Source organism: Ammospiza nelsoni, chromosome 1 (genome assembly GCF_027579445.1).
Source record: "Ammospiza nelsoni isolate bAmmNel1 chromosome 1, bAmmNel1.pri, whole genome shotgun sequence".
Classification (NCBI taxonomy): Eukaryota; Metazoa; Chordata; class Aves; order Passeriformes; family Passerellidae; genus Ammospiza; species Ammospiza nelsoni.
The window spans coordinates 8,882,521-8,895,485 of NC_080633.1; the positions used below are offsets into that span (position 1 = coordinate 8,882,521).

Sequence of the window (12,965 nt, forward strand, 5' to 3'; positions counted from 1 at the left end):
TTTTACACTATTTCAAAAAACGAAATGTGATTCAGTTAAGTATTGATCTCTCAAAAAAATCTAATTTACAATTCTGTGTATAAAAATATAATTTACGGACCCCCATGAAGTTTGTCTTTTTTGTGTGTGTGTATTTGTTTGTTTGTTTGCTTGTTTTTTAGACTTGCTGAAATGAAAGAGCAATGTAATGGAGAGATGGGAAAGTACAGAATTTTGCTTTCTGAAAGTCAGGACACACGTGACATGTAGAAAAATAGACTCTGCGCAGTTTTGCTTGGCCTCACAAAATAATTTTTTCTCCTGTGAGTACAGTTCACATGATAATAAATTATCAAAGAAACTATTTAAGGCTCTTGAAGGTCCGGTTCATATCATTTAAAACATCTATTCAAAATACCAAAGAAATAAATATCCAGGAGAGGAGGAAAAAAAAAAAAACAAACAACAAACAAAACAAAAGAACAAATAAAAATATATATATATTTATAAACTAAACAGAACAGAACTTCCAGGGGTCTTTGTTTCCCTTTAAGTCTACTTTGGACTGTCCTACTTAATTATTATTATTTTATTATTATTATTTTTTAAGTCTTAATCCGTGCTCTCTTTTAAAAATATGTATTTTTTCTCTTTTTTTTTTGTTTTCTTTTAGCGTATTCTTTTCTTTTTTTTTTTTTTCTCTTTTTTTTCTCTCCTTTCTCTCTCTCTCTCTCTCTCTCCCTCCGTGTCTCTGTCTCTCCGTTGGAGCCTGGCGGGCTGGCGCGGGGTGCCCTCAGCTGGACGACACCATCATGCCCAGCGGGTGCAGAGAGTCACTATCCAGCACCCAGCTGCCGATGCGGTAGAGGAGCCGAGAGTACCAGTGGATGCCGGGGGCCGTGGGGTCTCCCATGGGGGACCCCATCCCGGCGGGACAGAGGGCGGCCAGCAGGGCCTGCAGCAGGCGGAAGGGAGCGAAGGCCCAGTGCGCCCAGCTGTGCTCCTCGATGACGGCGTAGCACGAGGCCAGCACGCGGTCGATGAGGATGGTGCCCTGGGCGGTGAGCGGCGCGTAGGCTCCCGACGCCTCCTCCCGCAGCGACACGCGGTGCACGGCCGCCGGCAGCAGCCGCCGCCCGCCCTCGCCCAGCACGAAGACGCGCTGGCCCGGCCGCACGCGGCTGGCGAACAGCGCCCGGCTGCCGGCGCTCCCCGCCTCCGACTGGTTCTGCTGGGGGGCCACGAACAGGAGGTGGGCGGCCGTCAGCAGCAGCCGGGCCCGGGGCTGCCGCGTCTCGATGACATAGAAGAGCTTGTGGGAGCCGTCCTCGCGGTCCAGGAAGGTGAGGAAGTCGCTGTAGAGCAGACGGCCTTCGGTGTCGGCCACCAGCACCCGGTCTCCAGGCCTCAGGTCCTTCACCAGCTTGGTCCCACCTTTCTCCAAGTGCACCGTGGCCGAGCCAGGGAAGCAACCTCCGGATTTGGCTGCCACTGAGTTTTCTGTAAAAGGAGAGAGGCAGAGTAGGGTTAGAGGAGGCACATATGTATTTTTTTTTCCTTTTTTTTTTTCTTGCCCAGGATGGGGCATGGGAGCATGCAGGAACTTATTGCTTTCCCAGCCACCCCAACCCACAAAGAAAGCTCAGGACACAGCCTCTGAAATTCCTCCACCCTCATCTATGAGCACTTTCCATTTGCACTCAGTGGGTCAAGTGAGAATCCCCTTCCTGCCAGATTTGAGCCAGTGCAAAATCTCCTCTAGGTTAGGAGTTACAAGAGTGATTTGTCTCGTAAGGGAAATGAGCCAAAATATTTCCACTGAGAAAACTGTTCCAGAACAAAATCTCTCCTGGAAGAGCTTCCCATTTGGCTACTGTTTACCCTGCACTGACACCTGATGCCAGATAACTTGCAGGCTTTTAAAGCCGAGTCATTTTGCTGGCATGAAGTTTCTTCTCTAAGCAAGTGCCTGTGCTCTTGATGCTCAGGGTCCCCATTCAGCTCTTACTCAAGGAGCACATCTAGGGCAGCAAACAGCAAAGAACAGGAGGAGACTTTGCCCCAGGTTGCACACAAATTTTGCCACTGCAAAGCCACAACCCAAATTTCCCAAATCCCCCTGCATAGTGCTGCACAAGCCCCCATGCTGCCTCCAGCCTTCCTGCTCAGCATGGTGGCTACTGGGGCACATCTCACACTCACAGCTCCTTGCCTGGCATCTCCAGCACTTTGCTTCAATCCTCTCCCAAAAAAGAAAGAAACTTCCCTCCTTCTAGGAGAAGCATGCTCTTCCCTGCCTCGTAGCATGTGATCCCAGAGCAGCCCAACACTGTGCCAGGCCCAAGCAAATGCCTCCTCCTGAGTAACTCTTGGGAGTTACTCAGAGTTTAGAGCAGCTTTTGCTGCTTTCCTGTGCTACTGAGAGGAACAATCTCAGACTTAAAGACAGCAAAAGTAGCAATGAGACTCTGTCTCTCTTGTAAATCACTTTTTGGAAGTTCAGCCACCTGTGGGGCGGTGGGAAAAGAAGTCTGCTGTGCTCCAGGCTGATCTCTGTCTTAACAGAGGGACTTGCAGTGCTCCTAACCACTCTGGTTTTTTTTTTAATATTGGTTAATATCCCACAGTATGTCATGGTAGCAAGTGTTGAGATTCCCCATCCCTCCCTTGCCTTTCCCTGCTTTCTCTCAGTTACTCCCTATAGCAGTCAAGAGACCTGCTGATTTAGATCCTAAAGATGGACAGATTTTATATTTTGTCTCTGTGACTGCTACTGAAATTCCTATGATTTAAACAAATCATTGGAGTGTCCCCTAATGACTTTCTCAGGAAGGACAGGAAGGGTGAAAATTAGACCGTTATTGATTTGCTAATGACTTTATCACTTCTTCAGAAATGAAGCAGCAAGATCTCCAAGGCCTCCCTCTTCAGGGAGGACATGGCAACAAACAAGCTATGTGCTTTATGTGGAGGCCTCTGCTAGTAAACTACACCTTCCTACAAGCTGGCAGTAAAGGTCTGGCTAGAGCTTTGTTTGCATATTCAGGGACTTGATGAATAGATGTAGTAGTGTAGCAGCTCTACAAACATGCCAGTGAATTGGCAGAGGTGTGAAAATCTGCTTCTTTGAGCAGCGCTTGTTTGGGTTCTCTAATTAAAATCCAATAAAGGATCAGCATTGTCATTCTGATTCATGTAATAAATGCAGACACTCTTGGAAGAGAGGACACTTCCATTTTTTTCCCAGCTTCTTCCCCCCCTTTTCTCCCCCTCCCTATTTGTTCAGGTGCAGAAACCCTATGTGCCAATTCACACACATACTCTCCAAAAACCCAGGACCTTCCAAGCACTATTTGCACAGCAGAGCCACTTTTCCAAGGCACTCAAGATCTGTATTTGAATTTTAAATGTAGAAGCTTGCTCTAAATACTTGCTGTAGCGCATTATCAATGTCCCTTTTACCACCCCTGCCTCTCCCTCCTCTGTTCTGGTGACAATAATTCAGGCCTTGGGGGAACTCTTCTTTGCATTCCAGTCTCCTGGATCATACTTTTTGCAAACAGAGATCTAGATAAAGAATCTTCCTGCTGGCATTATGGGATTTAATCTTCTCATGAGATGCTCTGTCATGAAATGAGGTTTGGACAGTTTAAGATCAGGCTGAGAGAGTGGAATTCAAGCCTGCTCCCTTCAGCCTGCCTCGTACAGTCACACGACCCTGCCTGACACCCTCCAAATATTGCCCCCGAGTCCTTGTGTGCCGAATCTCAATGAGCAGCTTGGGGTGGCTCCCGTCCTGTGAAACACCCCTGGGGTGGATTAGGAGGTGCTCCTGGGCTAAGGTCACCACACACCACAATTGGACACCTTGCGCTACAAAGCCCATCTCGGCTATTGAAAGGGGAGTTTCAGATCTCCACACAGCTGACAGCTTTGCAGGGCCTCTTTTCGCCTAGAAAGGACCCAGGAGCTGAACAAAAGCAGTAGCAGGCTCTCAGGACAAAGCCCACATGGGCCAGGAGAGGTGCTCAGCCCCTGGGCAGCTCTGGGATGGAGTGAGGGACGTGAACCCCTCCTGCAGGTGGGCACGGCTGCTTCCCTGCCATGGGTTCAAAGCAAACAGCTATATTTAAAGAAAGCCCATTATTTTCTTTTGCAGCCAAGTGTCTCCTGACACATCCAGCAGGTTGCTGGGCTAGGGTATGCTCTTAAAAAGAGCTTTCGATGTCATACAGCTGGATGGAGGGAGGCGGTGGAGCTGGGGGCTGTCACTCGCTGACAGATTTGCTCCACCAAAAAACGTGTCAAGTGTCAGGAAAAGAAACTCTGCGAGTCGGGGATTTCTTGCGAGCTGTTCCCGGGTTGAGACAGCGTGTGGCGTTGTAAGCACAGGGGAGGGGAGGGGAAAAAAATTATGTGTATGTGTATCCCTATCTGGGAATTTCCTAGCGGCTACAGCTGAAGGAGGCTGGGGACCACGTTATTTATTTTCCTGGCCGGCTCCCACTCGGAGATTAGCGCTCGCGAGTAAGGCGTGCAGCCAGCGGGGCGGCTGGAGACGGCCACGAGTGTTTGTGTTGAACACGCTCCTTGGATGAGGAAAGCATCAGACCCCACGGGGGGAGGAGAAGGGTGTGTGGCTGCGGCGCAGCTCTCGTGGGGAGGCTGACCAAGCAAATCACCCAAATAAAAGTGCTGTGAAAAACTGCTGCAGCTGGCTGGGCTTTGTTTTTTCCTTCCCCCTCGCTCTTTCCTTTCCCCCACCTCTGCTCCGACGGGGTCGCTAAGAGGCGGGGGAAGGCCCCCGGGGCTCTGCTCCCATCCCCTATGGGGACCCTGCAGGGACAGAGGAGGGAGCCCGGCGGCAGACACAGGCCACAGAAGGCTCTAGGGCGCTGAGTCGCTGCCCTGGGATGTCTCCCCACCTCAGCACGACCCTTACCTGCTTTGACGGAGCAGTGGATGTGCGCCTTGGACTCGTAGTAGACCCAGTCGAAGCCAGCCTCGACGGCCAGGCGGGCCAGCATGCCGTACTTGCTGCGGTCCCGGTCCGACGTGGTGATGTCCACGGCGCGGCCCTCGTAGTGCAGGGACTCCTCGGAGTGGTGGCCGTCCTCGTCCCAGCCCTCGGTCACCCGCAGCTTTACCCCGGGCCACTGGTTCATCACCGAGATCGCCAGAGCGTTCAGCTTGTCCTTGCAGCGCTGCGGGGACACGGCGGATAGGCAAGGGTCATTGTGGGGGTGCTGCAGTCAGGGGAACACCCCCCCTTCGTTATCGATACCCCCTGGGCCGCATCCCGCTTCCCTCTCCCGCCAAAGAGGCGGCATTCCTGCCCCCCCTGCCAAAGAGGCGGCATTCCTGCCCTCCCCGCCAAACGCGCCCCAGGATGGGCTCAGCCAGGGCTGAGCATCTTCACCTCCGCTGCCAGGGAAGGACGGGGAGGTGGGCGAGGACGGGGAGAGTGAATCTGGGCACACGGGATGAACAGAGACTCAAACACCACGAATACCCACAGGGACGGACCTTCTCCCTGCCCTGGCACCTGCTGGGGGGACAGGGGGACCCCCCTCTGCCGGAGCTGGCGGTTCAAAGGCACCTGCACGGAGCAAATTCCTGCCGCTAAGTGCCCTGTCCCTTCCCGACAGCAAAGTTTCTGCCCAGAACAAACACTCGCCATGTATCTCAGAGTCACGGATTCCCCCCCCGGAATGTCTCTGCGGGTCTTTTCAGCTTAATTCTGTGTTGAAAAGGGTATCAATACATGTTAACAGCCTTTATGTGCTGGAGGGAAGGGTGTTTTTTTTCTTCTCTCCCTTCGCCCATCACTCATTAGAGCCCTCAAAGCTGCATGGGCTGGGAGCATTCACTCCGCTTCAAACATACATCGGCGCTCGCCTACAAAGCCGAGCAAATCCATACAATAATATAGCTCTTAGTGGGAAGATGAAAAGCAAGGGAGGGCCAAGGAGGGAAGTTAAGCGGAGCAGGGATGCTATGCAAGCTAGGAGCCCCTTTGTGTGGAGTGAAACCCTTCCAACTCCGTGGAGAAAGTACTGCAGGGTTTTTCATTGACCATCCAGAGCCACCAGCCTTCCCTGGGCTGAACTGGGCCCAGCAGCACCGGGAGCACGTAGGGATTGAATAGTGAGGCACACAGGACAGGGGAAAGTGAGGAAAAGAGGTGAGCTGAAACCCTGAAAGTTTTAGGGAGATTCCCATCTTAGCCAGGTGGGGAATAGACACAGTGGCGACAGGGGAAAAGGACTCTCAGCCGGGCAGAAACTGGAAATCAGCACCGAAAGCATTGAAAAGCACTTGACTAAAGGCACAGAGTTAGAAACACACACGTTGCCAGCTTTCTTCCTCCTTTTTGAGAGGAGAGCAACTCAGGTGCATGTACCTGACATTGCTCTCTTGATGCAAATAGCGATGTGGCTGTAAGCCACGGCGGGATGCAGTAAGCTGCTTTCCCCACACTTTTGCTGGCCTGACTGCTGTACTTGGCCTTCTGCAGGACCATTCTCCCCAGTGTGCTCAATAAAAGACCACAGAGTCCCCTTTCACAGCTCCCAGGAACGCAAACCCCTCCATTACTCGGACGACGCTACTTTTAGGGACGTGACAAGGTTGCTTAGCAAGGAAGTTTCACCAACAGCCATAAAAGTGATTCCCGCAACACACAGGTTGATATAAAGAGATATAAAAGTCCCCGAGAGATATAAAACACAGTCACGAGCTCACTTTGGACTCTCTGGCCTACCGTTTTATGGAGAGAGACGGGTGTTTGGGTTTCGGCACCGTTCCCGGCAGCAAAGTGCAGCGGGACAAGGAAGTTGAGTTTGATTTCTTTTATTTTTTCCCCTCTCTCCCTCTCACACCTGAGTGGATAGATACGCTCCATCACTGATTTACAGGGGAAAGGGGGAGAAGGATCAAACGTCCCAGCTGCCGATAAGGCGACAGTGCTGCGCGACACGGCGATGGCGATGTCGTGCCCCGCACGGGCGGAGCGGGCGCGGGCAGGGACGCGGGCAGAGCCGGGGGGCTCCTCTGGCCGCTCCGGCCCTGCCAGCACCACTCCCCGGCTCCGGGCTAAATAAAGAAGGAGAAACGACCTCCTAAAGGACTTTTCTCCCTTTTATACTGCCTGAGCTGGATTGTCAGAGTCAAAAGCCGTGAAGCCCAGACTATTTATTAATTCATCGGGTCGTGTGCCACAAATCAAGCCCAATTCTGTTCAGCCACCGTGAAGCTCAGCAGGGCTGCCTCCACTAACGCTTTGTGTGGAGGCAAAGTTGTTCAACAAGCCCTCTCCTGCCAGCTCCTAATCTCTTCACAAATGAATTGCTTGAAGGAAACACTTAACAGGTACCTGTCAGTGTAAACAACCTGGTGGGCTTCCTAAATGCCAAGTTGATCTCTAAATTCCTCACATCACGCACTGGTTGTGTGGCTGCATTACACGAGATTGCTATTTTATTTCATACAAATTCCAGCTTTATCATACTGACCTGGCCTCCTTATCTCTCTCCCCAATCCAGCCAATGGCCGGGGTGGGGGGGGGGGAGGAAAGGGAGGAAGGGGGGAGCCCTTAGCAAACTGCTGGTGTCACCTGCAAAGTTGAGAACCTGACTTACCTACCTCTGTTTGCGTTCCCCCCCACCCTTCTGGAGTTAATATTAACTAGCGACTAATGCATTCGGCAACCACTCTGCAAGTTTAACGATTCTGTCCATGAAAGATCTCTCCATGGTTGAAGGGCTCCCGAAGCCGGCGTTTAAAGGCTGGGATTTAACGAGAGGTTGCCGGCCGAGCGGGAGAGGGAAGGAGAGGAAGCAAGGCAGGGAGGCCAGGGGCAGGACCGCACCCCGGGCAGCCGAGGACCCTGCTGTGCCCGGGAGCGAGGGCAGGCAGTGCTCGCTGCCCGGCCCCGCTCCGCTTCCCTCTCCCTGCCCGGCCCGGGGTGCCGGAGCCCCGCTCGCTCCCCGACCTCGCTCCCCTCTCTGCCCGCGGGTACCCGGCCCTGCGGCCTCCCCGGCCCCGCCGCTCTCAGCCCACCTCCCCCCTTTGTGTCTAAGGCACGGGAACAAGCACTGAAGGAGAGGGGGGGGGAAAGTATTTGTTTTCGTTTCGTTCGTCTGAGGGAAGTTGACAGAAGGTCAGGAGTTCAGACGCTGCCAGCTAATGCAGCGGGAGCGGCCAGCCGCGTAGCCGGCGCGGCGTGCCCCGGGAGAGCCGCGGGGCCGGGGTCAGCCCGCAGTGCGCCCCGGCCCGCAGCGCCCCGCTCCCGAGCGTGCCCGGCTCCCCCCGCGCCCGCCGCCCCGCTCCGCTCCGCTCCGCTCCGCTCCGCTCCGCTCCGCCGCGCACACGCACCGGCGCAGCCGCGCACGGAGGGATGCGCCGAGCCCCGGCGGGAGCCCGTCTCCCGCGGAGCCGCCGCCGCCGCCGCTGCCGCCGGGCTGCGGAGGGAAGGGTGAAACCCGAGCCGCCGCGATCGATACGCGAGGGGAGTAAGTGGAGCTGAAAATGCGAGAGATGCGGCTCCAGAGGCAGCGGGGGCGGAGGAGCGCGGGTGCGCGGAGGGGCGCGGGCCGCGCCCGAGCGGGGACCGGCACCCGCTCCGCTCCGCTCCGCTCCGCTCCGCAGCCCTGCGCGGGGCGGCGGCGGCGGCGGGCGGAGGCGCCGCCGCGCTCCGAGGTGCGGTGCGATTTAAGGTGGTCGGGAGGAGATGGTGGCGGCCGCCGGTCCCTCGCCCCGAGAGACCCGGCAACGTGCGGAAAATCAGGCCGAGGAACGGGGAGAGTTTGGGAAATTCCACCCCCCACCCCCCCTTCCCCGCGTCCACTCCCCGCCTAGTCCTTCCAGGCGAGTCCTGCTCTAGCACTGAAGGTGGGGCTTAAATGTATTAATATTAAAAAAGCGCTGTTGACCTATATTTGGAGGAAACCCATTTCCAGTGTCTAGATTGCATGTAGTTTCTGAAACTCCGGGATTAGCAGAGCAATTGACTTCGCTGAGCTCTCTGTTGAGCATGAATTATAATTACGAGGTGACTCGGAGCGGTTCTCTTTCTCTCTCTCTTTCTCTCACCTTTATCTTTTTTTCCCTTTCTTTCTTTTTGTTCATAAAATAGTTCCGCAATCCGATTCCACCCGAAATCCAATATTTACCCAGTTGTAAACCTTGTGCCATCAGATTTTTTAAAACAGAAGGTGATGCAATGCCGATAAGTTGCAAGTCCCTCCCCTATGGAAGTACCAGAGCATTGGCGGCGAGCATCCTTAAAGAAATATCAATATATTTACGCTCTGATGGGCACAATTGCAAATGATGGTATTGCAATACGAGCTATATAATACGGAATCAGATGAGGAATGGTCGTTCCGGCTTCAGCTGCCTTTTGTGAGTGCACGACTGCATGCCTACTAAATTTAGAATACGCTCGCGACAACAATAATAATAATGAAGGTTAAAATGAAATGAAAAGGAAAAAAAAGAGAAATTAAATAAAATAAATAGAGAAAAAAATCAAGTCAGCCGGCGCAGCAACCGCGGACTACGTTTGTAATAATGAGTGGGTGGCCTGGCGGTCACTATACACTTGGGGTCCTCTGAGCTGTATGCAATTCGTTTGATCAAAGTGCATCCTTGGGGACAAATGCAAACAGCAATCTCTAACCAAGTTACAGGGAACGCCATGGCACGGTAATGACTGTAAGTATCACACAGATTCCCCCACCAAATATCGAAACAGCTCCGGCTCCAGCCCCGGCTAACTTGGCCGGATAGATGCTATTTACATTCAATGGGGAAACTAGTCGAGTTTGGAGGGGCGGGGGGAGAGGGGGAGAGGGAAAGGGGGGGGCTTTCAAAAATACTAAGACAGATGCGTCCTTTAGGATTGCTCAGAGAGGTTAACAAACACAAATACAGGTATCTCTGTGGCTCTACCTGAGTCATCAGTCTGTCAGCTCCCGTGTTCTCTTCATCCTTAAAAATAATGTCAGGGTTGTAATTTGGGGTTAGTTCTTTAAATCTCTCGGAGTTTCTTGTGATCTTCCCTTCATATCTTCCACTGGCCCCTAGGGTCTTCTCTGCCACATTGGGAATAAACTGCTTATAGGCTAAAGGGGTCAGCTTTTTGGGGTGTCTCCTTTTTCCAATGCCCCTGCCTGGTCCACAAGTCAGCCCAGAGGAGACTAAAAGAGCGCAGATGAAGCCCACCAAGAGAATTCTTGTCAACAGCAGCATTTCGTCCATTGAATCCAATTACTTCAAAGCTCTCTGTGCCTATCCCTGGCTGTCTCTCTAGAGCTCTCTCTCCTCCTATGTCCTTGTCTGCTTTCTGAATCGTATACTATCCACCGATCCCTAGCAAGACAGGTGCTGGAATGGCAGGCTTTAGGTCGCTGATAACGGAACACATCGGAGTTTGGTCGGGAGACAGCAATCGAGAGACAAAAAAAGGGTCTGATTTTAATGGTAGCAAAGCAAGACGCTAGTGAGAGGAGTCTGCCTTTAGTTCTATATTATAGCTGCCAGGGCCGAGAGCTGATTGGCCAAGGCGAGGCAAGCTTGTCTTCTGATGTTAACCCTCAAAAAGGCAACAAATTCTTGAAAGATTTTTTTTTTCCTTTTACCTGAAGGGCTTGGATCTGAGAGGGGTGGAGATCGCGCTTTCTTGGGATAACATCAATTACATGCTTTTTTTTTTTTTGCTTTTTTTTTTTTTTTTGCTTTTTTTTTCTTCTCCTGTTTTTTTTTTTTTTTTTTCCTCCAAAAACTTTCTTGGCAGAATGGTACATTTGTCAGCAAGAGGAACAGATGCCTCTCTGAAAAAGGGGAAAAAATTAAGATTAGCAGGCTGCTTCAGTGCAAATCAAGTTTCTAAGGGCAGTTGTGGTTAAATAAAATGCCGAATTATCGGGGAGCCGTGCAAATAGGAACATACTTGGGTAATATTAACGCCCCGGGGGGGAATAATGCCATTTCAGAGCGCACCCACCTAAATGGCTTTGTAACAGGTTTCTTGCCCCTGAAAAGGGAGATTGCTCTCCCTCCCAAAGACATACATTTTTAAACACACTCGCCTTTTAGCTGATAAATGACCATTTAACAGCAGAAACAGGTCTGATGCGAAGCGGCAGTTAAATGAAGTTAGTGTGTCTGACCTGTGTATCACACAACTGCAATGTGGCACTTTTTTTTTTTTTTTATTTTAAATAAAATCAGGACTATCACCCAGTTTAAAATAACGTTGTATCTTCGGAAGTGCACGAATAGTCAACTGATTAAAAATAGATGGTCTCCTGAGCACGCTGGGGCTATATTCTTTGTTTCTTTGGTCAAAGTCGGAGAGGAGCGTTTTAGACTCTTACACCTCCTTGCGGGGTGTCATTAAGTTTTTAAGAAAAGCATAGTGTTGAAAGCATCCGCAAACACAATTAACAGAGATCGATCCAAGCAAAGTGAATGGAAAGGGGATAAGTTTAATGTTAAATTAATTGTTATCTCATGCAGCGTGGCAAGTGATGTCTTTATCCCGATCTCCAAAAGCTACTAATCAGACAAAGGTGTTGAGAGACGAGCAAAATTGCAGAGATGAGGCTGATAGAGCAGGTTAGACAGAACAGTAGAGTTCCATATGAACAAACACTTCTCTGCCTGCAAAGTGTTCATTTGCTTTTCCTCCTGAGAAAATACAATTTGTCCTAGGATCTAGAAAGTTTCAGGAGTTTTTTAGGAGTTCTTAAAAATTCCAGGATGGTGTGCTAAAGTAATTCAAAGTCCACTTTCTCAGAAAAACAAAACACATTCAAAGAAATAAACTTTATTTAAGTTGTGGAGTTTAAAAAGAAAAAAGAGACAGAAAAAGGAAAAAAAGAAATAGAAAGAGCTCTTTGGGGTGAAAAACTAGATGGAAGTTTTCTGGTCTGTGACATTGAGCTGAATAATAATCAACTTAAACCTTTAAAATGGATTTTAAAATCAGTTTTTAAGTGGTAAAAAAGTTGTATATCCGTAAACTGCAACAAACAGGTCAGCACGGACTTTTCAAGGGACAAAGCAGTCTTTTCAGGTAAACTTCAGAAAAGAGGCGAAAGAAGTGGTCCGAAGTGGTCTCATGCCGACTCTAACTGGTGCTCTTTCATCTTTTTTAGCCTATGCTTTTCTTCTGCTATTTATGTTTTTTTGTGGAGTTTCAGTGAGTCGTCAATTTCTCTTTCCGACCTTTAAATTGAGGAGTTTTGACTTGGAAATGGGTAAAAAGTTAGAAAGTCAGTAGCTTGGCTCCTGAGTTGTTATCAACCAACTTAGTTGCAGAAACAAGTTGTATAACAGCTAAATACCTGCTTCATGCTATTAAAAAACAAACTTAAGTTTTATCTCCCCGTCTGCGTGCATGCGAGAAGACAGATACAAGGAATATATAATTTATACAAAAGAGGGTATGTTCTTTTGATGTGGTTGCCTAAACAGCATGACTTGATATAACAGTTGATTAAACAGCGCCAAGGAATAAAAGCTCTTCTTAATGGTGTGGAATACTGCAAAACTTTTATCACCCCTCTTACCTTATCCCCCTCCCCATGGAAAGAAGATCGATATCCCAGGCACTGGATGGGTGGACATCGCAGTGAAGAAGTCTAGAGAATAAGGACAAACTCCCTCATTATCAGATTGCCATATGTACAAAGCAGTCACCCAAAGATTAACAGGGAAAGGAAACGCAAAGAAGGAATTAATTAAATGCAAGTAATAAATGCGCGGGGGGGCGGGGGGGAAGGGAGAAATCAAGAAAAGTAGTAACTGTGGGAAGCTCGAAATCCCCCTCCTATCAAATTAGATGTGAAAGAAAGCAGAGCTGGGGGAGCGGGGAGGCTCTGCTCAGCCTCAGCGCAGGCTGGAGCTGGCGGCGGCCCCGCCGGGAGCCGGGCGGGGGGAGCCGGGGGTGCCGGGGGAAGCCGGGGGGGAACCGGGCC

At 50.7% G+C, this 12,965-nt stretch overlaps 1 protein-coding gene across 2 annotated transcripts; it reads right to left on the reverse strand.

The window, feature by feature from the left end:
- Positions 1-772: 772 nt before the first annotated feature.
- Positions 773-10,377, reverse strand: SHH (sonic hedgehog signaling molecule). Of its 2 annotated transcripts, XM_059482864.1 has the most exons (4): positions 9,934-10,377; positions 4,922-5,183; positions 916-1,479; positions 773-885 (listed from the first exon to the last, which is right to left on the reverse strand). In XM_059482864.1, the coding sequence occupies exons 1-4, from the start codon at positions 10,240-10,242 to the stop codon at positions 773-775; spliced, it is 1,248 nt and encodes a 415-aa protein (XP_059338847.1). In that variant the 5' UTR covers positions 10,243-10,377. The 2 variants fall into 2 exon arrangements, with proteins under 2 accessions (XP_059338847.1, XP_059338839.1); XM_059482856.1 differs by having other exon boundaries at positions 773-1,479.
- Between the last annotated feature and the right edge of the window lie 2,588 nt (positions 10,378-12,965).